Raw genomic sequence first — 27,212 nt, forward strand, 5'->3', positions numbered from 1 at the left:
AGAGTGTGCATGGTTTAAAGTTGATGTTAAGTACATCAGCATTCCAGTGGTAGTAAGCTAGAAGCAAGCGGTTTGTATTCCACTGAATTCCTAAGAGCTTGGGCTAACCTTTTTTGGGAGAATTCTGAAACTTGGTAATTCTGAAAAAATTGAGATTGCTTATTCCATTTGTGATGGATCCTGAAAAGAAAGGATTTCTCTGGTATATAAAGTGTAAAGCTTAACAAAACTCTTCCTGGAACAGGAAGGCAGAGTGAAACAGACAGCATTTCTTTAGGGAGAGGCTATCTATATTAATGTCTCGTTAGCAAGGTGAAAGAAGTGCTCTTTCTCTGAAGACACTGCAGCTAATGGATATACAAATGTTTCAGTGGTAAGTGCTTTGAACGTATAGACAGTTTTTGTTGGTTCCTTTTAATTTTGAAACAGTTTGCGTTTCATGCCGGCACTCAAATGATTTTTCCAGTCATTAGTGGCTGGTAATCAATAGATCTTGTAGTAACTGTTGTTGCTTAATGATTTGGAATGCAAAGTTTAGATTTATAAGCAGCGTTATCTCTGGAAAGCCGAGGTTTTCAACTAACCTGAATTGAAAAAAATAAAGAAATCCATTGCTATTTACAAAGCTGTTTAAAAAATAAATAAATAAAATTATCATCTGTGGAGCTTTATTGAGTGTCATTTCAAACAAAGGTGCCAGAGGCATTTTTTTAATGTAACTACAAAGTGTAGAAGAATTAAGAGGTAGGAGAAGCCTTAATTTAGCAGTGAACTGTGGCAACAGAGACTGTTAATATTTTTGTAATACGTGGCAATTTTTTTTTGCTGTAGGCTTATTACAACACATTCTTCCAGATCTGCAAGTAATTGTGAAAATAGCCCATGAGAAGAATACATATTTTGTGTAATAGCTTTGTATAGAAATAATTGTTATAAAAATGTTGATCAGGCCTGTTGGCATGCTGTCTAAAAAGGAATGGATTCAACTGTGTTAATTTACTGGTTAAAAACTTTTCCTTTCACAAAGGAAGTCTAATGGGGGAGCAGATTACTGTACTTTCTTTGTTTGTTACCCATTAGTGTTTAGGCACCTGGCAGGAAGTTTGAATACTTTTTAAGATTAAAGTCTGTTACTTTAATTTGCTAAGAAAATTAATGGGCAACACTTTTTAATGTGATTTGATTTTTGCTACTTCTAGAAGTCATTGTGGTCCATTATTTCCATATTTGTACTTGAAATGTAAGGAGGATACACAAATTAACATTGTCACCGGTCTTGCAAGAAGTGATGAATAGGGGTGAATAGCTGTATGTGTGTCATTGCAGTATCTCTGAAACAGATGAGCGTAAGCGTAACTTAGGCATCTAGATAATTAAGAATATTGCATTGCTTAAAAAAATTGAACTTTTAAAAAATAAATACTAATGTGAAATTGTCACTTTTTGCAATGTAAAATTGGGAAAACTTCCATCCAGAGGGCTCAGCCTTGGCTCAAAGGAGTGTACGTGACTTCTCTACAAAAAAATTTCCCAGTCACCAATGATTAAGGAGTTAAGTTGGAAACAGACAAAGATGGTTGTGCTTTTTGTCTTCTTTCTCCCTCCTCCCCCTTGTCCAGTAGCTGTTAACAGAAACTCTGGTGAATCATACTGCGTGTCTCATTACTCCAGTTTGTCATGGAAGCATGCTAAAGGCTCAGTGTTGAGTGGCTAAATACTTGTCTTGATCACCAGTTTAAACCATCTAGTTTGTCCAGGAACACTCCTTTTCCTTTTTGGAACAACGATAGTTATGCTGAGTTTCTTCCCGCTTTTAATAGGCAAAACTGAGGAGCTTTTCCCAGACTATGGAGCTAATAATTAAAGGGTTTTGCAATGGACACTACCTTCTGATAGCTTTCTGTTTGTACTCAAGCCAGAAATCCTGTGTTCTGGACACATACACAGGATTGCGTACAGCTGGGGGGGTGCACCCCCATAAACTACTGCTCCTGTTCTGAATTCTGAAATTTCTACCCAGAAAAGAAACAGTTTTTCAAATATTTGACTGCATCTGTGTGCTGCTTTGGGGTGTTGCTGCTGCGTGATTTGACTCTTGCTGGTAAACGACTGTTTTTCTCTTTCCCCTCACGTTACTACCATTGCGTTCCCACACAAAGCTGCTTCTGAAGTGGGAAGATATAGGAAGTGAGAGAGCAATGTGATTTCATTGTGGGAAGCATCTGGATTGTGTTACTTTCTTTCCTTTAGTGTTTACTTTCTTACTAATCTTCTTTAAAACTGTGTTTTTTCAATTGTTCCAAAAATTATAATGTTGCCGTGTTCTGTAGGAGACTTTGTGTATAAAATTTGTCTTTAGGCCTAGCAAACTTGCTTGATTGACCCCACCTCTCACCCTTTGGGTTTCATTTTTTTCCTAAGCGGTGAACTTCAAAGAAGTTAACGAAGAAAACAAGAGAGAACTCTTCAGTGAAATATTTTCTTCCATTGAAACATTGGCATTCACCTTTGGAAACGTGTAAGTTGGAATCCAGAAGGATTTTGTAAAGAGCTTGGTGGAGCTGAATCAAATTAAGGCTAAACAACAACAACAAAAACTTTAGTTTTCTTTTGGACAAATATTAGCTGATAAACTAATTTAAATTAACCACATCCAGAACAGTTTTACTGCTTTGTTCGGGTGTTTGTTGGGGTTGTTTTTCTTAACAAGGAAAACGATGATGGTATAGAAATTGCAGGGAATATAAGACTACTTCTAAAAATTGTTGCAGAACTTTTAAAGGATATTAGAAACACTATTTGAATTTTTGTTCTCGGTGATCTGAAATTGCTTGGTGAGGTAAAGCAATGAAGTAACACAGTTCTTTGTTTTTCTGGCAGTGTTTCAGACTTCCTTATGGGAGATGTAGACAATGGCTCGTCATTGGGACTTCCTGTATCTCGGAGAAGTCGGGTAGGCTAAACATGTTCTCTTGTAGCGTGGAATGATATCTTTTAAAGGAGATTTTCATTTCCACTGAAACTCTGTGCATCGTTGGGCAGGGACACTTGGAATCTTCTGAGTGTTAAAACAAGATTAAACCCATGAAAAAAATGCATTCAAGGTTTCAGATTCTTGAATGTATTCTCAGTTCTAAATGCCAGTGATGACTCAACGGGGCTAGCACTCAAATATGTAAATGATAACCCATTGTAATTGTATTTGAGATTTTTAAATTGGTTAAGTGAAAAGAACTAAATACTTAAGATACTTGAATGCTTTGCATGCTGGAGTAGTTAGAATAGACCTGTTAGACCTAGAAGCTAAAGGTTTAATGACCTCTTTTTGGCTTTCAAAGACTAATAATCATTACAAAATAACCTTTTCTCCTTCCAGAGCCCAGTTTGTGCTGTAGCTGTTTCAACAATTCACTAAGAGAACTGAAATAGCACTGTCAACTTATAGGTAGTCAAAGAAAAACATTAGTGTTTTAAACTCCCCTTTAAACATTTTGAAGGTGAGATTAAAAAATGCTCAGTACCAAATTCTGTTCTGAATTTTTGTGTATCTAGGAGCAGTAGATTTCAAGTAAATCAAGTCAAATTAAAAGTTACGTGCAAGGAAAATGCAGTTGATAATTGGTGTGTATGACAGGCTAAGTTGTAGCAAGGTTAAAAACTTTGGGTTGTGGGGTTTTTTAAAGGCTTCGTTGAAATGTACTTAAGGCTTAGCATTCCTTCACACAGGCTTGATCATAGCAATACTGTGCAGCTACTGCTGAGAAGTAGTCTTTTTAAATTTTCACTAAGTTTGATAACACACATGTGAGAAAGATGGATGATCACAGAAGCTCTACTTCTGTAGCTGCTACAAAACTCATCTTCACAAACAACATGGAGGGGAAGGAGGCTGCTCAGAAAACTGGTTCCAGCAGACTTAAAATCAGAGGATTAGGTTGTTGATAAAAAGTATGAAATAGAATAGCATAGAAGCCAGCATCTCATGCAACATTTCAGCTAATCGGTTCACCAGCAGAAGGAAGGTGCTGAATTTGCCAAAATTTTAATCTTGTAATGGCTTTGCAATGCAAAAATGTGTTCCTGTGGAATGAGATGGTCTCATATATTGTATTGTGAAGTGAATGCTTGGCTAAAAGATCACTCTTCTGAACGTGGAGGTGGGGGAAGACAAAGGGGAAATTAGAATATAGCAAAATGAAGAAGGAATTCTATTCTAGATGCTCCAGAAGTCACCAGCTCATATTTAAAAGCCCTTGTTTGTAGTGTCATTTGCTTTTCCTAATGTGGAAGGGGACAATTATAAATTTTGGAGAGAGTAGGATAATATGGTTCAATTTCTTGTAAATCTGTCTTAAATTTAAGTGCATTTTCGTTCAGGCAAATAAATACACGTTTAACAGATGAAGCATTTCACTTTGATTTGCAATTCAGAGAGCAATTTGTAGGCCAACTAGGAGTTGAGTGTAGGAGGAGTTAAGTGCAAAATATTTAAGTTGCTGTATTAACTTTTCATTCTTGTGGATGTGTACATTCAGTGGTTGAACAGCTAGCTGTATCTTAAAAAGATGAGAGCATAACATTTTGGTAGAATTTGACATGTAAATGATTTGAGGGTTAACTAAGGAGAGAGATTTTAATTGCCTGTTAAGTTAGGGACCTCCCTAACTAAGCTGGTGAGGATTTCTCGAAGGTGGGGGGGGGTTGATCTTGCTTCTCTTGACTGCAGGGGAGTCTACATTCTTTAGTTCAGGCATTCCACTTGGAAGCTTAAGTTAAATGATACGTATACCCCCTCTTAGCAAATGTAATTGTTCTCATTTTAGCCCTTGTAGTACAACCAGAAGTACAAGGTGGAAGCAAAGATATTTCTTAATTAAGAACAGAAGAGCTTTAGAATACATTGGAAGAGACGAGACAGGCATGTCTGACCTTTCATTACTCAAGAAGCTATTTGAATGCTATTCGATGCTACGTAGATCTGAGAGCATAATAAAGGAGAAGGATAAAGTTTTCAAAATGCATGCAGAGGTTTGCCTCTGTCAGGGTGAGAGTTCTTGGGTAATGGGGAAAAAAGGCAGAAGAGACTGGTTAAAGTTGAGAAGTGAAAGCTATCTAGAAGTCAGGCTTTTTTTTTTAATTTTTGCTGCCTCACTGAGATGAGTCATTGGATGCTTGAGAGGGCAAGCTGTATGGGTCAAGTTCTGATAATAAATTGTAGGACATAAGTAAAAGCAGTTGTCCATGTGCTTGCTTTTAAAACGTGGTATTACATTATTTGCAGTGGGGTGGATGGATGAATGAGCGTTGATTAGCTGCCCTAACTAGACTGTGTGCCTGAATTACTGGAAAGGAGTGAACAGTTCCCAGGACTGAAACAATTTAGGTATTATAGAATGGGGAATAATTTTTAGGACCAGAACTTATGAGTGCCTCCTGAGTTAATATAAAGTATGGGGTTTTTTCCTCTTCTTACTTCTTCTTGCCTAACAACTGTATGCCACTTTAAAATCTACTTGAAGACAGTGATACTTCATACCAAAATCAGAACTAAATCTAGGGACGCTCAGGTTTCCTGTGCAACCAAATATTGATCCGTCTCTAAATTCAGATTTTTTTTTTTTTTACTGTTTGGTTGCTAGACAGCTTTGGATGGATTTCCCCCCTATTCTGAAAAAGCCCTTCCATTTTACTGAAACTCTCTCTTATTAGACAGCAATTGTACTAGTATTCCACTTCCTTAGGAATGGAGCTGTTCTTTAGGCTGTGGTTTGATTCTGTTCAATGTAATTGATGATTAATACTGTGCATGTTTTGGTATATGGAAAAGCTGCTTTTGCTGTGAAGTAAACAATGATTGTTGAGGGGGTTTTGTGTGATTTATGATCAGTTTCCATTTACATTTAAAAAACCAACCAAAGAAAAAAGAACTACTTGCATCGTTGTTACTGTGCTCCATTTTAGCTTTAAGTCTGAAAATAAAACAGCACTAAAGTCTAAAATGGAAACAAGCTGTTCTTGCAAAGCTTAAGGCCATTTTGCAGCTATTTCTCGGCCTTTGTCTTCTGCCTGCTCTCTGCTTCCGAGTTTTCAAGAGTAGTTTATTCATTTAAAATGATGTAGGGTTGTGTTGGGGTTTGTTTTTTGTGTTTTTTTTTTTTTTAAGGGGGTGGTGGTTACTAGGTAAACTTTTTATTCACTTAAATTTGTTCAGCAGCCTGGTTTACAGCGCAGTCCTACAAATAGTTCAACTTGCACAATTTAAAGGGGTAGCAAAATATGCAGCATGAGGACAAAGGTAGGGATGAAATCTTGTGCTAAATTCCTTTTATTAGTGGATTAAATTCTGTCAGGGCTTCATGAGCAAGTGTTACTTGTCAGCTGTTGTGCCTACAGTGCACACCTGCGAGTAATTTAGGGGAAATCATAACTTTATTCTCTTGAGGAAGAAATACAGGATTCTAATGGCTTGTAGAATGGTGTCTGTTATATGTATATGATGTTAGGTCTGTATGAAATGTTTATTAAAAGATAGGTGGGGATCTAAGAAAAGCTGAAGGTCACTTAAATATCAACCTGATTTGTTAAACAATTAACTCTCATCACAGCATTTCAAGATTGTTGATTTAAAGGTACATGATTCCTTGCTATTTATTATGTCTTGGTCAACAGCTATGGGAGCTTAGAAGGTATTGCGCCTGAGATGAGAGGGAGTTACAGTACAGTTTGTTGCTTTAGCTGTAAAAAAAGAAACGGGGCATATGATGCCACTTATTTTGTTAGCCTGTCAGTTCCAGTGAGAGCTTTTCTTCACTAACTTAATGTTTTGTTTCTTGTACGCCAGTCTTTTGAGAATCTTTCTGTGGAGTCTGGGGGTTCACTGCATGAAAGGGATGATATTCAAGGTAGGTCATTCATTCAATATTAATGAACACCATTCTGTATCTGTGTTTTCATCTTCTAAAATGTTATAAGTAAGTTGCTTGGTCCCTTTTTTACACCTATGCTGCCATTAAAACTTCACTGTAAGAAATTTGCTATTGCAGAGGTTTTATGCTTTTGTGAATAACCAACCTGGGTTGTTTTTCGGGGGGAAAAAAGAACCAAGGCCTGAAGCACTTCTGTATGTCATCATATGATTGGTGTTTTGTTGGGTCACTTTCTTAAGAAAGTTATGCTGACCATATGATTACTCCAGATAAAATACTATGACCCTTTAATTTGTTCTAAAACCTCTGTCAGTCCTGTTTAGAGTCAACTAGCATTAAAGACTAACTCAAGATCAGAGCTGCTTAAGCATTCACAGTTGGCTAATACTGGCTTTGCTCTCAGTGTGTGGTCATGTCTAAAATTCACTTCTTTGTGTTCGATGCTTTATTTTCAGGACATCTTCGAGCAGAGGAGGTTGATAGCATGCTCCTAAGAAATTACAGTGGAATTGAATCAGCTCTGTCCTATGCTAAAGCATGGTCAAAATATACCAAGGATGTAGTCGCATGGGTAGAAAAAAAGCTTAGCTTGGGTGAGTGGCTCTTTCTGGCATTTAATCAGCTTTGTCATGATGAAATTAAATCTGTTGTCAGGCCTCTGTGCTGCAGACTGTCAATAATGTGATTTCTAAATTAGTAGCTGTTCCGCTGAAGTGGACAGAACTATCGCGCATTTCCTATAATTAAAGGCCTGTAACAAAGTGAAGGTGATCCCCTCTGTAGCCTATCTGTTAGAGGAAGAATGTAAAAAGTATTTAGCATGTGGTACAACTGTTAGTGTAAACGGTAACTGTGCATTTTTTTAACAGAAGTGGAGTGTGCTAAAAACTTAGCAAAAATGGCTGAAACTGCTAAAGCTGTTGTTGGACACCAGGTGAGTACATCTTAGGGTCTTTATTTTAGAGTCTTAAATGTGTTGGATACCTTGCCTAAAAGTGAAACTTTGGGGACCTTGAGGAATGGATTTTTGAGTTGATACAGAATTGATTTAGACTGTAAATCACTGGTTAAAAGATCTGCTGTATTTTATGTCTTCCCATCTCCTATGGAAATTTGGGTATATAAATCTATTTTTGTTGAAAATGCAGAATAGCCTTATAGTTTTCACAGTATGCTTTTTTCTGTCTAATATCTTGTATGCTTTGTGATTTGGACTTGTAGACTTCTGTTGCAGAGTGTTTTCCTAGTAAAATGAAAGGTAGCTGAGAAATTAGTCATTTTCTACATTCATACCTAACTCTGACTTCCACACACACATAAATACCTTACTAAATTTAATTGAAAATCTAGTTCAATTATGCAGACATTTAGAATATCAGCATACCTCTACCTTACCTAGAACATTAATGTTTTGTTGTGTGTAATTTTAGGATTATATGCCATTCCAATCAATATTCATTAATGCTTTTCAAAATGATATTGAGAACAATCAACTTTGGCAACAAACAGCTGCTGCTCTCCAGTCTAACAAATTTGTGCAGGTAAGCTTAACAAAAAAGACCAAGATATTATTTAGGTTTTCAAAAAGTTTGTTACAGCACAGATTATTCAAAAGAACAAACTTGCAGCCTATAAGCCTTTTATGTACTCTATTAATGTTTCCTATCTAGCCTCTTCTCGGAAGGAAAAATGAGTTGGATAGACAAAGGAAAGATATCAAGGAGCTTTGGCAGCGAGAACAGAAAAAAATGGTTGGTATTTCTTTCATATCTAACAGTGTTCAATCTAAAATTCTTCAAAAGGACGAAACTTTCAAACTAGGCTGTTATACACTTAAATTCACACGTAGAATCTATAGGGCTTTTTGGATGTAGTATGTAACTGTCAATTTCATGACATACTTGTATTTATAAGAGGTTATCTTTCTATGACTGTGTGCTTTGAACTGCAGCATATAGACCTGGGCATAACAGCCTCTTTAAACATCACATTAAATAACTGGAAAATTAAAATCATTCATTCTTTTGCTTTTTTTCTTTTGTTGCATTCTGCAGCAAGAGCTGGAAACTGCTCTAAGAAAAGCGAAGATGCTATATACACAGCGTCAAGATGAGTACGAAAAGGCAAAATCCTGCACTGCTCGTGCTGAGGAGGAACATCTTAGCTCAAGTGGAAGCTTTGTGAAAGATTTCGGCAAGCAACTGGAAAAAAAAAGAAGGCTAGAAGAGGAGGCTCTTCAAAAAGTATGGGTTTTTGTTCCTTGCTTTTAAAGTTAAGCCTACACTGATTTTACTCATGCTTTCCCAATGGGAGCATTTGACCAAGTGTTCTGTTTGTAATCCTTAATTTTAATCAGGTATGCTCTTTTGGACTTTTATCCTAAATGGGAATCTCCACAGAAAAGCATCCTGTGTGGGTTTTTTTCTTGCTTCCAGTATCAAGGCCTGTAGTCTATCATCCCTTTAAACTTGTGTTTTCTCTAGGCTGAAGAGGCCAATGAACACTATAAAGCAAGCATGGCAGAGGTTGAAGAAAAAAGAAATGATTTGGAAAGCTTTAAAAGTGATGTCGTAACACAGCTTCGAGAGCTTATTTACCAGTGTGATCTTACTCTTAAAGCTGTAAGCATGCTTTTTAAAATACGTTTGGCACAGATATATAAATATTGTTAAGACTAAGAGAAAGCCCCATCTATAGTGTTAACTCCTTAAAATAGAAAGTTTTCAAAGGACAGAGGACAAGCCAATAGAAAAAGAAGGAAAACTTCTAATGTTTGTGGTGTTCTCTTTCTGTTAGGAGTTTAAAAAAAAAAGGGGGGGGTGTTATACATGTCTCGAATGGGTTTGGTTTTTTTAATAAGCTGTTGCCTTGCAAGAACCCTGACTACACAATTCTTGTAAAATTTCTCTAAGAATATTGACAGCAGTAGTGTTACTCTGTTGCTTAAGACTACAACTCCCATTCCGACTATTTTCATTAGTGCATTAGCAAAGATGTTTGTCCATTCTGTGCTTGAGCCATTAACACGCTGCAGCATGGGGCCTGCTAATCCTGATGACAGTCTCAATTACTACAGGATCCATTGTGACTAATTTAACGTATTAATTTAATACGTGTAAATAAGCAAAGGATTGTCAAAACAGTGTATCTACATACACAGTTTTTAAAAAAGCTTTAAGAGCGCATTATGCCAATAGATGTGTACATTTTTAGATGAGACAAAGACAATTTAATGCTGGGGCGGGGAGGGAAAATAAAAAAAATGCGCACACACCCTGCCCCAAGCAACCCAAAAAACAACCCATAACACCAGTAGAAGCTTAGACAAGCTTGTCAGTTCAAGTTATATCTAAATTGCGAACTATGCAACCCCAAAGCTGAAGAAGCAGCCATGCAGTGTCCCCTTCCCCGGTCTCTGCCTTGTGATAAAATATTTCAGAAGTTTTATGTAATTTAACAAAGAAAGTGTTCAGTTAATCTGTTCTGTTGGGACAAGGAGTTTTGTCCATTTCTTGTCTCAAGGTGATATGGAGCTCATCTGGGTTTGGAACTCCAACTACTTCATCATTGTAGTAGTGACTAAAATTCCCTCCAGAGCATGAAAAATGCCTTTTTGGTAGCAAAAAACCTTGCTGTTTATCTGGATCGACCCAAAGTGGGAAGCCATTAGAACTGCCTTTGCTACCTGGAGGATTCAATAACCCAGAGAGAGGAGGAATACTAATATCTATGCTACAGATGAAGTTTTTGCATTTGACTTTGAGGAATCTTGCACAAAGTCCATCCCTACAAATGTTACTATTTTCTAGAATTTTTCCAGTCTTACTGTTAAATAATTTTCTGTTGGGATATTAATTTGGGTTGAGCAAAGTGCAAGTGAAATATCTAGTAAATGATCTACAAATATTGAAATTTTCTTTCTCCCAACAGGCAACAGTTAACCTGTTCCAGCTGCAGCATGCTCAGGTTGTATCTCTTCCAGTTAACTGCCAGTCCCTCTGTGAGAGTGCCAAACTCTATGACCCTGGTCAGCAGTATTCAGAGTTTGTGAAAAGTTTGCCAAAGGAAAGCGTTCCTGTTGAATCGGGTTCTTTTGAAACCCAGAGTTCCCAGGTTGATGGGTGAGTCCCAAACTACAGGTGCCATTTGCTTGGTTTATAATTAAATGCTAGGCACACATGTTCAATGGTAGAACAACATTTTTGCAGGAATTAAATGAATCCTGGTGTTTTACCATGCTTTACCATTCTCTGTTTCTTTGAGTCACCTTTTGGTAGATCATATAGAATGTTGACATTAAAACCTGACTTTAAATTCTGAACCAGAATGTCATTCTGTGTAATAAGACTTGCTAAAACGTTGGCAGTTGTGCCAGAAGTGATTTGTTACTGTTTTAATGTAGATACTGGTTAATATGAAAAAATGTAAATTTTGAACTCTGTAGTGTGGTGTGGCAGTAGTATCTGATAATCAGTTTAGAAAGTCTGAGGAGGTAGTTTTCCTCTTCTGCAGGCCTTGCTGCTACAGTACCTTCTTTCATATTGTTTACGTTTGGCAACTCTTTGGCAGGAAGTGTTGCTCGATTTCTGTCTCACGCTACGTGACTAAAAAAAGTTCAGAGTCCACATGTCCCTATGTTATAACTTAATTATTTTTATTCCGGCCCGTGTGAAAAGGCAGTTTTTACTGTTAATCTATTAAAGATACAGCTAATGTGGAAGTAAAGACTACAAGACAAAAAGACAGCTCTTCGTGTCAGTATGCCAAATGCTTTTCCACCTTTAACTTCTTGTAAAATAGTCATCTTAGCACTAAAGCACCAGAATATCCATTCCAATCTGTGTGTTTCGCAGTTCTACAGGAAAGTGTCGTCATCGTTTTTCAAAAAGGAAACTAAATACAAAAAACCTAATGCTTGAGTCAGACTTCTACCAACAAAAGCCAGGAAATTCAAAGTTAAAGCTGAGATTCTTAGTTCTTGTCTGTAAATTTCCTGCCTTTTAAGACTGGTTTAGGCTATGCTCATAAACTTTGACTTAGGGGGATTTAACTATGCAGCTCCCTGAGAAACTGATGAGCATGAAATTTCAAACTCTTTGTGTGCTCTCCCAGCTATTTACTGCTTAAGATTTATAGGAGTGTGTTTTTTCTCCTCCCCTCTCCCCACCTTTTGTTTTCTTTGACATGGCCTTGTGATTCTTCGTGTACTTGAAGTGATCATTTTTATTGTTTAGGTCTGCATTTATTTCAGGGGCAGTAGCTTGGACAAATGCAAATTTTAATGTTTTTAAGTCTTTTTTTTTTTTCCTTCAGCTGGATAGGGTAGAACTGATTAAAGAACAGCTTCCTGACTGCTAAACTTGGCTAGCAGGCTATTTTGTCCGCAGGGTGCTTCAGCATTTTACATCAACTACTGTTAACAGTTTTCTGTCCTTGTCTTGAGAGCAGATTTTCACAATGGACTGACTATAAGCACTCTGGCAGCTTCAACATATTTTCTGTGCTTTTAAAAAAAGCACAGCATTTTAACGCCTACATGTTCATAGGTGAATAGTCTTGATAGCTGGGCAGAGAATCCTTTGGAGGAAAGCATAGAAGTAGGATGCAATAGCCTCTGAATTATTCTGATCTTTAGATGAACAAATTTGCTGTTTTTCTCAAAGTCTGTGAAATGTGGAGATTCCACATCTCCACCTTGCAGAGATGTGGAAAACCTGATTTACAGGGGGTGGGGAAACACTGGGAAATTGTACATATTTAATTAAAAATAAATTGCCACCCTTTTTCTTTTTTAATTTGGGCTTTAATAATTACATGTCAAATATGTATGTTCATGAACAGCAATTAAGTATTTTTAGTGCCCAGGGATAAAAAAATGCATTGCTTTTCATTTAATTCTATCTTATTCACTCTTCAAATTACTTTCTTCTTTCTGAAGGGTTTTTAATAAGCAATCAACCAACAGCGTCCATACATCACATGGTAACTTATCTCAGTGTTCAGGAGATTTTCCTGCTCAGACGTTAGATGATGTCGGAAGCCCAATTTATCATCGTTCGCAAAAGATTGGAGAGAAGAGATCTTCCAGCAGCACAGATATCCAAGGTAGTTCTTCCGTATTTCATCTGGAGTTCCGTCTCTAAATAAAAATACCAGAAAAAGAGGTGCTTGATGTCTCACTGTCAGAAATGTAGCACTTGAAGAGGTTAAAAAAATTGTATTTTAAAGTTCAAAGCCTATAAAAAGTTATGTACTTGAGCATAAGGACAAATGGAAAACTGCCTGTATGTATACCTAGATTCTTTGACAAGAAAGGTGAGATGCAATTCAAACAGCAGGTACTGTCAAGTTCAGTGTACTAACTATTTCAATTAACTTCAGCAATTTAAATTCCATTGGTTTTGTAAATACTACGTTGATTTCAGGTCTTTTGCAAAAGCACAAGTGTCAAGTTTCTGAAATTCATTTTCTTGCATCCTGAAGCTTTTACAGGAATACATGCTGTGTTTTTTTTCCACTATATTGCATGTTCGTGTAACTTTTGCAATATTTTTCTATTTTGAATATAATCATAGTTAGTCTTTAAATAAAAAGAAAAGAAAGTAATTTTGTCCTTGACATTTGGAATTTGCGGGTTTTCTTTCCAAAAGCAGTGCGAGGGCCACCACCGTTCAGATCATGGTCAGTTGGCAACCAGAGTGGAGGAATGTGCAGCGATTCTGAAAGCGCAGGGGGAAGCAGCGAGTCACGATCCATGGATTCTCCATCTGCTAGCCCAGGTACAGCTACGCTCACTGCTATACTAATTTGATGTCTTTTCTTTGGACTGTTTTACATTAATGAAGACATCGCTGTTAGTTTAGCAAGTGTTGGACAGAGCCTGTAATGAAAATGAGCAGTTGGGTGGAACTGATACTTAACAGCTTCCTGAAAATTTTTCTCATCTGCTAGGGGATTTTAAAAGACGACTTCCCCGAACACCTTCCACTGGTACTATGTCATCTGCAGATGATCTTGATGAAAGAGAGCCACCATCTCCTTCAGACTGTGGTAATGTTGTTTCCATACCTGAAGTCCCCAGAAGATGCTTTTTGTTGTAGAGTGTGGCTTTTCTTTTTAATGTGCTTAAGAAAAGTACATTAACAAGGCTGTGATTACCAACAGCATTGTTTTTCAATACAGTGTGCATCCACTTGAGGTTGAGAGCTGAGGAATAATGTGCAGGTCACTTTAATGAAGCGGTGCAGAATTGTCTTCGTACATTTAGATTAACTATATGGGCAGCCTTTGAACGTTTCTAGTGTCTTCACCCTCCTGAGGTAAACGTAAATGATCCACTAACCATTCCCTCCAGACATTCGCATTTAAAATTAGCTGCATGGCACTGAGGTATGTAAGATCACTTCTAAACTTTGAAGTGAAATGCACAGATACAGAGAGTTGGTAATTGGCAAATTGAAAAAAAAAAAAGGATCCAAATTTGACCAGACCCTTTCTAATTTTCAAATTAATTTTGAGCATATAAAGACAATGTTGACACAGGAACTGAAACCTGAATAACTGGATTATCAGAAATAGTTCTATGGGATGTCTGCAGTACTTACAAACTAGTTCTGAAATACTTGTGGCACTTGCTCAGTAAAGCCTTTAGGAAATTCTTCAGTTAATACTTACTTCCTAAATATATACTTTGCCTTCTAGGAATGAGCCTGTGGTTAACAATACTAATTTAGATCCAAATTTAAAGCATGGCAAGATGTTAATGAATGCAAACTTTCACTTGCAGTGGTATTGTTTAATCAATACTTGAGCTTTTAAGAAGCTTTATGGACAATTAACTGTATGTGTTAATTTTAAGTTTTTATCTGTAAAAGAAAGGACTTTGGTTCACAGAATTGTTGATAGCATTTTAAGTAAATTGCTTGAAAAAAATTGGTCACAAAAAGCACCAGTTGCTATTCTGTTTTAGAATCCACTGGAAAATATTTTGATGTTATCATAGGAGACTGAGAATCGGTGATTCTTTTTTATTTTATATGGGTTCTGCTGTGAGTGTGTGTTAATTCTTCCCTGCTGCAAAATACTCTTTTTTAAGTATTTCAGAAACACTACAGGCCAAACCATAATGTCATCTTTCATCCTCTAGTACAGGATTTTGAAATACATAGAATGAAACTTTCATGAATAGTCTGAACTGCAGGGCAGATGGAATTAAATGTCCTAATATTTTCACATGCCCTTAATGAAAATGAGAAAACTGAAATATTTAAAAATGCAAAACTGATTGTTTGATTCTACTTTTATGTAAGATTATTTGATAGTTAATGTGTCCATTATGTAAACTGTAACATTGTTTTGCTTCAATGTGATTTAAATGTTTTCGACTACTTTGATAGTTGCTATTACTTACAGAATTCTGTGTTCTGCAGCACAGTTGTAAAAAATCAGAATAAATACCCTATCCCGATAGTAGATATTAGAATGACTGTAACAGAGAAATTCTCTCCAGGTTTAAATGATCTGACATCTGAAACTGCAAATTCTCCAGGACCTTTTAGAAATGCTAGTATGTCCAAAGCAGCACAAACACACAAACTACGGAAGCTGAGAGCTCCATCTAAATGCAGAGAATGTGACAGCTTAGTGGTATTTCACGGAGCTGAATGTGAGGAGGTAAGTTGAAAAGTAGCTTAAATTGCTACTTGGGATTTATGTAAAGTCGGGACTTTTGGAAACTTGCATTCTTTTTCTGTATAAAAAGTACAGACTTTGTGGCTCGTAGAATCATCATGAACTCAAAGCAAAAGCACAACAGGCTAATAAACCTTTTCTTTTGCTCACGTATGGGGTTCGTTCTTATGGTGTCAGATTGTATCAAACCACGTGATTTTTTTTTTTCCTCCCCTGTAGTGTTCACTTGCATGCCATAAAAAATGTTTAGAGACTCTAGCTATTCAATGTGGGCACAAAAAACTTCATGGAAGGCTTCACTTGTTTGGAGTGGAATTTGCCCAAGCTGCTAAAAATGTTCCCGATGGCATTCCTTTCATCATCAAAAAGTGTACGTCAGAAATTGAAAGCAGAGCGCTGAATGTCAAGGTATGCTTAAGTTTGTTTCTAAAACTTAAGTATGAACGATCTTTTACATTAAAAAAAAAAAAAAGAATCTTAAGATGTTAATGCTGTACTGTTGATATCATCTGTGTTTTACACTTGCCTTTCAAATTAAAATAGAATTGTGCTGGTCTCTTAATTTCAGGGCATCTATCGTGTGAATGGAGCCAAATCAAGAGTTGAAAAGCTTTGTCAAGCTTTTGAAAATGGAAAGGATTTGGTCGAGCTCTCGGAACTCTATGCACATGATATCAGCAATGTTCTTAAGTTGTATCTCCGACAGGTATGTACTTGAGAGGTCAGATGGAAAACCAAAGTAGTGTAGTATACTTCTTCAGTACAAGAGGGGAAAAAAAAAAAGTCCTTTTCAGCAGTCCTGCAGCAGATTAAAGGAGCGCCTTGTATATTTGCAGTAGGCTTCTTTTATTTTCACATGGAGCCTGTGACAGGGGCAGGGAAAGCTGTGAGATTACTGACTGCTGGTATTACAATCTGTATTCCACATGAGCATAATGTCTTTTTAAATATTAGTATCATATGCAGAACAAGCTTTTGTTTATCCACTTGTAATGAAGCTTTAATTCCTAAAACCTTTCTGATTACTGAATTTGCCTGTCTTATGCGAAGTTTAAAACATTCCCATATTCTTGCCTCCTCATGCAGACAGATGCTAATATATTGCTGTTAATATATGCTAACAAAAATTTCATGAGATGCTCATAGTGGTCATGATGACTTGTTCATTATGGAAGGATTATCCACCGTTTTATTTCAAAGCGGAGCTTTAAACGTTCATGATTGAGTTTTCCAAAACAGTTTCAGTATGTATCTGAAAAAATGAGGCTGGGATGTTGCCCGGTGAAATTCCTGAGTCACTCTGAAAACTTGTTAACCCTGAAAGGAATAATCCTTAGCTGCATGGTCCTGTCCTCTTCCTTACACTGGCTGTCAGAGATGAGCATTCCAATCCTATGATCATCACCATTAAGTTAAGTGCTTTTGAAAAATTACAAAGATGTACTCGGCCTACTTATTCAAGTAAAAAGGTAGCATATTATATACATTGTGCTGGGGTACCGGTTTGAGGCACTGTGCTGTATTTTGAATAGGGCTCATAATTTAAAAAAAAAGAAAGTCAAATAACATGTTTTCTTTTCGTCTTATTACTTCCTCTGTAGCTGATCTGTTGGTGTGTAATTTAGGTACACCTGCTCATTTTAAATGCAGGAACAGAGATAGAAATATGCAGTTAAGACAGAATCCTGAGTTGAACCCTATTTGAGACTAATTATTAAAACTAATTATTTTGAATTTTATCTAGTCTTCCTACTTTTTGCTTTTATCTAAGCTGGGGCAATGCAAATAGCCAGGTCAGGTTTGAGATGTTTGTCTTTTTTTGTAATTTTTTTATTATTAACGTTCATTTTCATACTGAGAGAATACTTAACATTCATTTTTAATTGTGATTTATGTGGCCTAAAATCCAATTAAAAAAAAATGGAATATGGACCAAATTTGATACCATATGAAATATACTATCAAAGACTGGAAAAATTAATAACTACTCTGTTATCATGGTATTTGTGCATATGCAGTGTAACACCCTCCCTCACAGCAATCGCTTTCTTGAAATCTGTACCTGTATTGATAAATGCAGGTACAGATTTCTTGAAGCTATTGCAGGAAAGGGCTAGCGAAAGATTTCCAGAGAAAGGTGTAGGGAGCAGTGGTTTTGTTAGCTGGATTGGATTTGACAAATTGCGGTTTGAGCTAATGAACAAGGATTAAACAACGTCATCATCTAAGAAAAGATGCTAGACCAGACAAAGTTGAAGAAAAACAAGAAGGAAACAAAGAAGTTAAAATTCAGGCTTGAGTGTGTTTCTGAAATGCTCTTATTTCTTCAGCTTCCAGAACCCTTGATTTTGTTTCGGCTCTACAATGAGTTTATTGGACTTGCAAAAGAAAGCCAGAATGTTAATGAAGAACTGGACACTAAACAAGCTAGCCCCAAATCAAAGAAAAGACAGTCAATCTGTATTGAACTGAATAGGATCATCATTAAAATTAAAGATCTTCTGAAACAACTGCCTGTGCCAAACTATAACACTCTTCAGTACCTTATTGGACACCTTCACAGGTGAGAAAAGACTTTAAATGCAAACTGATGTTGAAAAATAAACTGCTACATGCTGTGTACTAGGAAACTCTTGTACCCTTTTGATGACTGTAGAGGAGGAAGTCACATATGCCTTAGAAGACATTGTCCTGTTGCTGTTTCTTTTTCCAATGTAATGAATTCTCAGGTGAGAGAAGAATATGAAATGGAAAGAGCTGACCACCATTATTCTTGATTCTCTGCTAGCATTGGGGTCAGCAAGTAGTAACTAGTGGTAGCTGCAGGGACCTAGGTGTGATTTAAATCAGGATATGACCCAGATAGGGCAGTTATTTGGTGGCTATTAACAGAAAATTGAAACTTGTATTATGTCTGTTAATATCCATTCTCCAGTTACATTTCACTTCCTTGTCTTCCAAATGCTGGATTGTATGATGATGTGTGGTGAGGATGTACCAAGCTGATGACTACCAATAAAAATGGGTAATATTGGGCCACAGCTATATTATTACTTAGAACGAGAGAGATGTTCTTTTCCCCAACCCCAGAAATGCCAAATAGCCACAAATAACATTAACCATTCTGCCTGCTTACCTAACCCACCTTCAGGTTTTTATTACCTTTTAGCCTCTTTAGACGTAAGATAATACTTTAATACCTAAATATTTCTGAAGTAGTAAAACCCTCTAACTCTTGGGGTTTGGGTTTTTTTTTCCCCCCCCTCTTTATGCAGGGTTACCGAACAGTCTGATGAAAATAAAATGTCAGCCAGCAACCTTGGCATAATATTTGGCCCAACTCTGATCAGGCCACGTCAAACAGATGCTACGGTTTCTTTGTCGTCACTTGTGGATTACCCTTATCAGGCCCGGGTAGTGGAGCTGCTTATAACATACTATGAAAAGATATTTGATGTTTCATTGAAACCACTTCTGAGCACGTCTCAGTCTGAAGAAACTGCCATTACAGTCAGAGCTGCTTTATCAGCAGAAGAGAGGGAGCCACAGCAGCAGAGGAAGTCGTTTGTTGCTGTCAAGGAAGTGAGTGACTCTTCTTATGCTGCCGCAATGCTACCTGTGCCATCTTAACTTCTGCGTCAAATGCTGCAGCGTTGCAGAGCACATTTCTATTAAATCTTTGTGGGGTTTTTTTGTTAAGGAGTGCCTTTCCTCTTGAGTTCTCATTTACTTTTGCTCTGACTTTCGTTAACAGGGTATTCTGATAGCTCCAAGTGAAAGCAGAGCTTCAGAAACGGCTGCATTGTTTTTGGAATCAAACAATAGCAAGAATACAAAAGAACAAGTAGATACATCTGTAACTGGTTAGTGCGCTTTTATTAAGTCTTGGGGTTGGTGAATAAGCAGTCATGGATGCATTAGATTATAGTGCATGCAGCTCTTCAGTTTAGACAGAAGCAAGTGATAAAACCTGCTTATCAGTGCTTGATATACTGTTTATCTCTGTAAGAGAAACAGAATTAAATCTTTCTAAAGGCTTTCAAGAAACCTGTGTTCATGGAATCAGAGCTTAAAGTATTTGGTAAGAGAATACAACAGTGTTTTGGTTTCTCCCTTTTTAAAAAAAAAACAATGATAATTATGCTGTGACTGTGAATTTCTGAAATTCACTATGATGCTGCAAACCAGTATCAAGCAATTAATATGTTTTGACCGTTGTTTTCCCCCAGAATGTGTATCATTGCCACTCACTGGAACGAAACCAGAAGGCTCTGGGAAGAGTAATTCTCTGACAGAATCATCAGCTACCAGCATTTTGGCTATTAATACTTCTGCTCCAAAAGAGCCAGGTTTGCTAACCTAACTATAAATCTTCTATAAGATTTGATTTTTCTGTTTACCTGCCTGTGCTACTACAGTGGTTTGTCTTAATGTAGGTATGCTTTCATCTACTTTATTTAGGCATAACTACACATGATCCCTTTTAATTATGCTGATTTTCAGCTGATGTTACCATTTAAGTCATGTCCTGTACATTAACAGGGCAACATTCTGAAACATATTAAAACTGAAAATATTCAGGGATGGGAGAGCACCAGCCAAAAAAAAGGGCGGTGTCTCTTTGCCTGTTTTCTTCTTAATGTCTTCCTCGGTTACATCTGTACAGTATGTGTTTTACTGCTATTGAAATGTTAGCATTTGCTTAGAGTAGGATACTCCTAGCATGTATACAAGGTATACCTAAAAACTATTATCCCATTAAAATACCAGCTGTCAAGGGATCATTAATAAAGTTCATTCTGTTGGCGAAAGTCTTGCTGACTTCTCTTTATATTTGGTGCAAAGATCCACTCACATTTATTTGTGTGTTTCTAGGTGATGCTGTGAGTCCAGCTTCAGAGAGAGACAAAGATTCATTTGTTTCTCTAGGTGAAGACAGCTGTAAAATTAACTTATTTCCTGCAAAACCTAACCGTCAGATTACCAAAGTTCCATTGCGGGTTCCAAGGACAAAACCAGCTACTCGCCCTGTGAGCCTACCTGTAGACCGAATACTTCCTCCGTGTGTTTTGAATGAAAGAAATTCACGAAATGCAGGAGCAGTAAGTCCAGAGAAGCTTGGCAGGAGCCCTACTATTGAAGAAGTTTCAGAAGTGAAGGCACTCCCTGCTGTTAATACCTGCTGCAGACTTCCTTGTTACGACACCCAGATGCTGCGAAAAACTTGGGACAAGCAATATAAACAGTATGATATCACAGCAAGGACAGCAATGATCGTGACTAATGTGCCCCAGGAGAACCGAGCACTTGAGAGTGGAACTGCGGGTGGCTTATCTTCATCATGCAGCATTGGTAACAATTCAGCTAATGTCATTCTTCCTAGTAAGCCATATTCTGTTTCTGTCAGGTCAGGAAGGACAGCAACAGAAGGGAATGGTCCTGATGCCAATCCTCTTGCTGCCTTCAGGGCACCAAGAACATTGCAACCACCCCCAGGGACATTTTATAAACCACCCTCTAACAAATCAAAACAAAATGAAGAGGGTTCTTTTGCTAAAGCTTGTGCACCAACCAGTGCTAGCTCCGTGCTTCACCAGGATAATACTGTGAAACTGGCTAGGAGCTCTGCACTTCCATCAGGTGATCCTGAACAAAACACAAATGAACAAAAAACTAGCTCAGAGGATATTCACCCCACAGATCTGAAGCCTACTTACCAGAGACTGAGACCAAAAAGGATCCAAGAACTGGAACACAGGGAAGCTCATTTTGTATAGGGTGCAAATTCCTCTTGGACTGTATGCAATTTGTTGATGTTGCCAGTGGAGGCTTCCCTTTGCCCCTTTATCCTTTGCCTTTCCTTGAGAATCCCACTTTTGTGCCATATTGGAGTTATTTTTATATATGCAGCATTTTAAAAATGGGGGGGGGAGGGCTGGGGAACTGTGAAGGAAATAAGTAAAACTTTTTGTAATTCAGTAGCTTTTCATAAAGATTTAATGCATTCCCAGTCTAGATACAGCTAATGGGTTCATTGAATAAGACACTGAGCTTCATTTCATTGTATGGAATGAAGTGCTTATTCATAAACAACTATTGCATGTAGCAGTGAAAGGAGCCATTTTTCATAATAGATGTTATAATAAAAATGGAAGGTTTAATGTTCACTGTCTAAGCATAAACCAAAGCTTGTGCTTTGCTCTGTAAAAGCATTTGTTCAGTTTTCTAATCTGTGCAATTAAAGCTTTGCTCCTGAACAGACTTACGTACTGGCCAGCATGGCCCATAATTATGTATCATATGTGTATATTTTAGGCAGACATGGTTATCTGTTGCAGTTTTCTATGTTGTCACTTTAATTATTTTTTTTTTGTACAGCAAGGATGCACTTACTGAGCTTTACTATTCAGAAGCAGCAATCAATCCACATCTGGTTTCTTGTATAGCTTAGCGAGTGGGGCAGACGTGCACAGCCTGTTTCATTTGGATGCCCTTCTGGAGAGACTATCAGTTGCAGTGGTGCTGTCTTTCCCAGGTGAATGAAAAGGCAGTGATTTGCCTGCTATAGATCAGTTTCACCACTTAACCTGGTGTAACTGAAATGAAAAGCATTGTTTCCAAGTTTCAGTGAAAGAGCTGAAAATAACCAAAAATCTGCATTAGTAGGTGCATCTAATGGTTTTCACTTTGTATTAAATGGTTTTTATGTGTACACTGTGTTATATTTGCTTTAAAATATATTAACTTGTTAACATTTCAGTGACTCTATGGCTTCTATATCTGGATTTCTTCTAACTTATTAAAATACAGACATTTGGCCTTTGCAATAGTATAGTACTCTGCTGCATCTGTCTTCCGGGGACGGGGGGCGACACGCTTTTCTTAATGAGATTACAATTACCTTGACCCTTTCTCACATACAGTTATTTTAGCATGGCACTTTCTACTCATATACGAACTAAGGGGACTCTCAAGAGGACAGGAAAAGCAAAGAATCACTTTTCTGTTTTTACAACGTAAAATATACTGGACTTTCCTACTCCATTCCCTTTGCCCTTCCTCCCAAAAATATCCCAAATAAAATCCCACACTGCATTCAGTGGACATAATCTCATTTTAGTTTCCAGAATAAAAGATATTAAACTCGCAACGCTGAGCTCCTGATTCCTTGTCACATTTCCACGGAAGCATGGCTTGCACTCTTGGCAAAGGCCATGCTACCGCTGGACGGTTCTGGCCATGCTAGGAGCCATTTCTTTGGGGAGCTGCCTCATACTACAGAAAAGCTGAAGATGCAAGATGCTGCTATCTGCCCAGACTCATATTGTGAGTTGCATAATAAAATGGGAGGGAAAAAGGCTTCTTGACATAGAAGGGAGTTTGTTCCATTTTGAGAATGGAGGGAGGGGGGAAACCCCATGCAACTGGTTAATGAGCAGAAATAGTGTTAAGGAAACATTACAGGCATTGTAGCAGAACCTCATAGCACAGCTGTGAAAGGATGGTGCTGATCAGTATAGATTAGGGCCACAAGATGGCAAGTTAATTTGTGAACTACCATTAAATCTAGTGTCTCACTATATTTTTAAGTGTTTTAACGTATGTCTGGCACTGAATATGCTAATGGCTTAAGAAATTGTAATAAAAGCTGTTTGTGTAGTTGGATGGAGGGTCTCCAGTAGTCCCCAGGGCAGGCTGCCGAGATGGAGAATTATGATAGCATATACTAATCTGTGAGAAACAGACAAATGTTTCTTAACCAAGTCATAATACTGGTTACTACTGGTTGTTACCGTACTGCTTTTTATGTACCACCTGCTTCCATGTTCTGCTAGTGTGAAAGGTTTCTGCTGTTTTAAATGTGCTTCAGGTCTTTGTTCGATGTTTCCCATAGCCAGGCAGTTAATGGCGGGCTTGGCCGGGAGCGGGAGAGGGCAGTGCCCGTCTGCGTGCCTGTGTACGTGGATGAGTAGGTGTCTCATAAAACCAGATGATTTTTTCGTAAAATAATGACTTTCAACAGATAAACTATGCATGTCCCTGCTTTATAATGTCTTTGACTCTTTTTATGTGATACAAGTGAAGGAGTAAGCGCGCTTCTTTTGAAATGAAAACCTTTGAAGCTTATTTGAGTATGACCCTGCTACCCAGCGTGGTGACACCACAGGAGGGGCTGCGGCGCAGGGGCCAGAGGGTTCTTCCAGAACCTTCCCGCCAGACCAGGGGACGGGGCAGCCTGCGGGGGGCTGGCAGGCAGTGGTTTAAGGGGCCAGTGTGTGACTTTTTAACTTGCGAATTTTTGTAAATGCTTGCATCGGTGCCAGGGCTGTGTTTTGTTGGGGCTGGGCCACCGAGGCCTTCCCCTCTGTGTAAGGAAGCGCCTCAGCAGGCCCCGGGGAGCGGGCCGCGCCCTGCCAGGGCGGGACGGAACCGTGAGGAGCCTGCCGCGGCAGAGGTGGGACGTGACTGGCCGCGGCAGCGGAGCTTTAGCCCTAGTGGAAAAAACGTCGCTCTTCTTTTTGACTGAAAATGTTACTAATGGCCCCTATTGTTTCTTTCCGTTCTGATGCAAATTTCCCGAGGTCTTGTGCTTGAAATTGCTTCACCCCAACTGAATTGCAGTAACCCCACCCACCTGCCCCAGGTGACAGGGCTCTGGGTCATGCAAAGTGCCAGCACCCTGCGGCTTGCCCTCTGGGGAGGAAACCTTTCTTCTGTGTCAGATTTGCTTGGTAATTGCGTTTTCTGAAGTTGTAATGCGCTGCCTCATCCCTCTTAAAGCTTTGGCATTGTACCGACTTCCATAAGTCGCTGACCTAATTAGTCATGACAGCTATTTGTTTAGCAGGGCCCCTAATGCAACCCGAACTACCCTTCTGAGACCATCTTTTCAAATACAGAGTTTGTTCAGATCTGAAGAAATACCTTCAGAAATACCTTCAGAAATATCACCATCCCAGTACAGACTTTATTGTGCTTGTGCTGGTCGTATTGGATATTTGGGAGGATTTTTATTCAGGAGTCCTTAAAGTTGCAGATTGAGCTGTTCTGTATCAGGCAGGGGATTAAAACAATCTCCTTACAACTGAGCAGTGTTATTCTGCAAGTGCAAACTGCATCTAAGATATGTGTTTCTTTGCAGCCAAGCTGAACATTCCTTCAGAAACCCTTCCCTTTCCCATAGCACAGCAGTGCTCACACATGAGGTAAGCTGTTGTGGTAAGTTTTCCAGTTTTTTATTGCTTCTATTGAAGAAGTCCTTGTTTTGCTTGCAAATCCATGAATTCTTTAGCTTCTGTAGTGTAGCAGAGGCCTGATTTGAGTTCATCTGAAAGCTGACACGAAACGCTCTGTGAAGGCAGTTGGTGTGCGTATGCTAACACTGGTAATTTAGTTCAGCGCATGTTTGTACTTTTTAAGTGACTCCTCTCCATACCGCTGTGGCTCACAGTACAGAGTGCTCTCGCAGCACACAAATTGATTCTTTTTGGATGAGACTAAACTGGAACGTGCTTCAGCAGTGTACCTGATATGCTGCAGCTGCTAATGCACGTTCAGTCCATGGGGCCAGACTGGAGCTCATATGAAGTAACCCCCGGATGCACAGTGTGTGGGTGCTGAGTCCTCAGTACTCACTGTTTCACTCTATAAATCTGCTCTTACTGCACCATCCCACTTGTCAATGTACACATAGACTTAACATGTTGGGAAAATCAGACAAACCATTTTAACTTTCCACTAGCAGTGTTGGGGGGGGGATGTCTGATATTTACAAACAATGCTATAAACATGTCAATGTGGAAATATGTTTCACAGGAGGATGCTTTGGAGGCAAGCCTTTCTGAATAAAACGTTCTATCTGCGTGCCCATTTGTCTTTGTAGAGAGAGGGGGAGTTCTGTTTCTAATTCAGAGATGTGTGGGATCCTTGAAAAGTGTTTTCAGTCACGGGTAGAAGAAAAAGCCGTCCTAAATCGTCCAAAATGTAAAAAGTTTGAGGAAGGTGAATGCTAGGAAAAATCCTTGCTCCTCAGCCCCTATGCTGCTGGATGACAGAAGAGTGTCCATGTGAAGTAAACTGGATTACGCCAGAACTAGAAACCATGCCTTCTGAGTTTGGACTTGGTGTGCTTTGTGCTTGTTTAACCACAGATTGGGGTGATTAGCCCACTGCTGGGTTTGCACATGGACAGGATCTGTTTAAGATGCCACATTTCCCTGTGTTTGATGTGTGGAGGACTCCGATTCTGATTGTCTTTTGGTTCTTAGAAATACACCTTTCAAATGGAAGTTTCACTGGCCTTTTCTTATTCTCTCTGATTTCTTGTCAGCGCTCCCCTTGAGCCATACCTTGTGAATAATACAGCTTCCACCAGTTTGTGCGCCCATTTCTTTGCAGATTGTTGTTTGCCATCTGTTCAAGTAGTGCAAGTTGTTTCCTCACTTTCTGTCTCCTTTCTTTAATTTTTTTACTAGCAGCCACATCTGAGAACTATCATTCAGCTTGCCACAACTTCCCATTCCTGTCCTTCAGGTGACTCCTTATCTATTTCATGGAGGGAGGCCTCTGAAACACATTAGGAAAAATTTAAAAACCCTCAGCTTGGATTTTGCCCAGCAGTTGAAGATAGCTGGGTGCAAAACTTATCTTAACTCAGAAAACCCCAGCCTGTGTATGTGTAGTTTTCTCTACGCACGCACACATATAGGTGTATCTGTTTATCTATGTAAGATACATTTGTACACGCATGCTCCTACAGTTTGCCTGGGCAAAATTGTGTTAGCATTAATTGTGTTAGCTTTCTAGCGAGGCTGTGTCTAGGGGCATGCTCTTCTACATGTGTAAGAAAGAACATCTCACCAGTTAAGAAATTCTCTGGATGCTGGGAAGCATTATACCTGAAAATTAGAAGTGTTGGCCCATGAGCACACCCAGTACACAAGTGTGCATATTTTCAAAGCTATCTTTTCAAGTATTTTTTAAATTCTATTAATTTTAGAGAAGTCTTTGCTTGCGTTGCTGGAGAGTTTACTAGGGATGTTATCATTTGCTGGAAAAACAGCATTTAACCGGATTTGACTTTGTAGTCAGAAGTCAGGAATAAGTCTGGAAATAAGAAAACTAATAAAATGCTGGCATTTAAAATACCTGTTAAAACTATGGTATATGTAGGTGAGGGGATAACAGAACACACATACCATATGACCCTATGCATTCTATGTAGGTGTTCATGAGTGTATATCACGGGGAACTTTTATGTTGTCAGATATCTATTGTAGGCATAACACAAGAACTATCACCAAATCTCTATTTCCACTCATTGCTTTCATTAGGTTCTGATACATAAATGGAACGCCTCCTTTTTTTGCTGCTGCTGGCAACAAACTACAGATCATTAGGAAATCCCTAAGTGATAGTGACAACTGTGGGTAGAGCTACCGGAGAAATTGTGCAGTGTGCTCCATAAGCTGAACTGTATTTTCCCCTTCCGTGTGAACTGATAGGCCCCACATAAGCTTTCTCTGTTTACTTTCAAAGATCCCACTCTTTACAAAGCAAAAATGGGTCACAGGCACAGCTGATGTAGTTGAACGT

At 38.4% G+C, this 27,212-nt stretch overlaps 1 protein-coding gene across 1 annotated transcript in view; it reads left to right on the forward strand.

Moving 5' to 3' along the window:
- Window positions 1-22,375, forward strand: part of ARHGAP29 (Rho GTPase activating protein 29) — a 54,420-nt gene extending 32,045 nt beyond the window's left edge. Inside the window, exons 3-23 of the mRNA XM_009333772.1 lie at window positions 2,422-2,518; window positions 2,881-2,953; window positions 6,842-6,902; window positions 7,382-7,519; window positions 7,796-7,860; window positions 8,357-8,467; window positions 8,597-8,677; window positions 8,981-9,169; window positions 9,410-9,547; window positions 10,857-11,047; window positions 12,865-13,031; window positions 13,577-13,705; window positions 13,878-13,976; window positions 15,436-15,599; window positions 15,837-16,025; window positions 16,186-16,323; window positions 17,948-18,180; window positions 18,893-19,199; window positions 19,372-19,480; window positions 19,847-19,966; window positions 20,493-22,375. Coding sequence (XP_009332047.1) covers window positions 2,422-2,518; window positions 2,881-2,953; window positions 6,842-6,902; window positions 7,382-7,519; window positions 7,796-7,860; window positions 8,357-8,467; window positions 8,597-8,677; window positions 8,981-9,169; window positions 9,410-9,547; window positions 10,857-11,047; window positions 12,865-13,031; window positions 13,577-13,705; window positions 13,878-13,976; window positions 15,436-15,599; window positions 15,837-16,025; window positions 16,186-16,323; window positions 17,948-18,180; window positions 18,893-19,199; window positions 19,372-19,480; window positions 19,847-19,966; window positions 20,493-21,394 — 3,701 coding nt within the window. The 3' untranslated portion in view covers window positions 21,395-22,375. The remainder of the gene's footprint in view (window positions 1-2,421; window positions 2,519-2,880; window positions 2,954-6,841; window positions 6,903-7,381; window positions 7,520-7,795; window positions 7,861-8,356; window positions 8,468-8,596; window positions 8,678-8,980; window positions 9,170-9,409; window positions 9,548-10,856; window positions 11,048-12,864; window positions 13,032-13,576; window positions 13,706-13,877; window positions 13,977-15,435; window positions 15,600-15,836; window positions 16,026-16,185; window positions 16,324-17,947; window positions 18,181-18,892; window positions 19,200-19,371; window positions 19,481-19,846; window positions 19,967-20,492) is intronic.
- The last annotated feature ends 4,837 nt before the right edge of the window (window positions 22,376-27,212 follow it).

Source organism: Pygoscelis adeliae, unplaced genomic scaffold, assembly GCF_000699105.1.
Source record: "Pygoscelis adeliae isolate BGI_AS28 unplaced genomic scaffold, ASM69910v1 Scaffold10, whole genome shotgun sequence".
Classification (NCBI taxonomy): Eukaryota; Metazoa; Chordata; class Aves; order Sphenisciformes; family Spheniscidae; genus Pygoscelis; species Pygoscelis adeliae.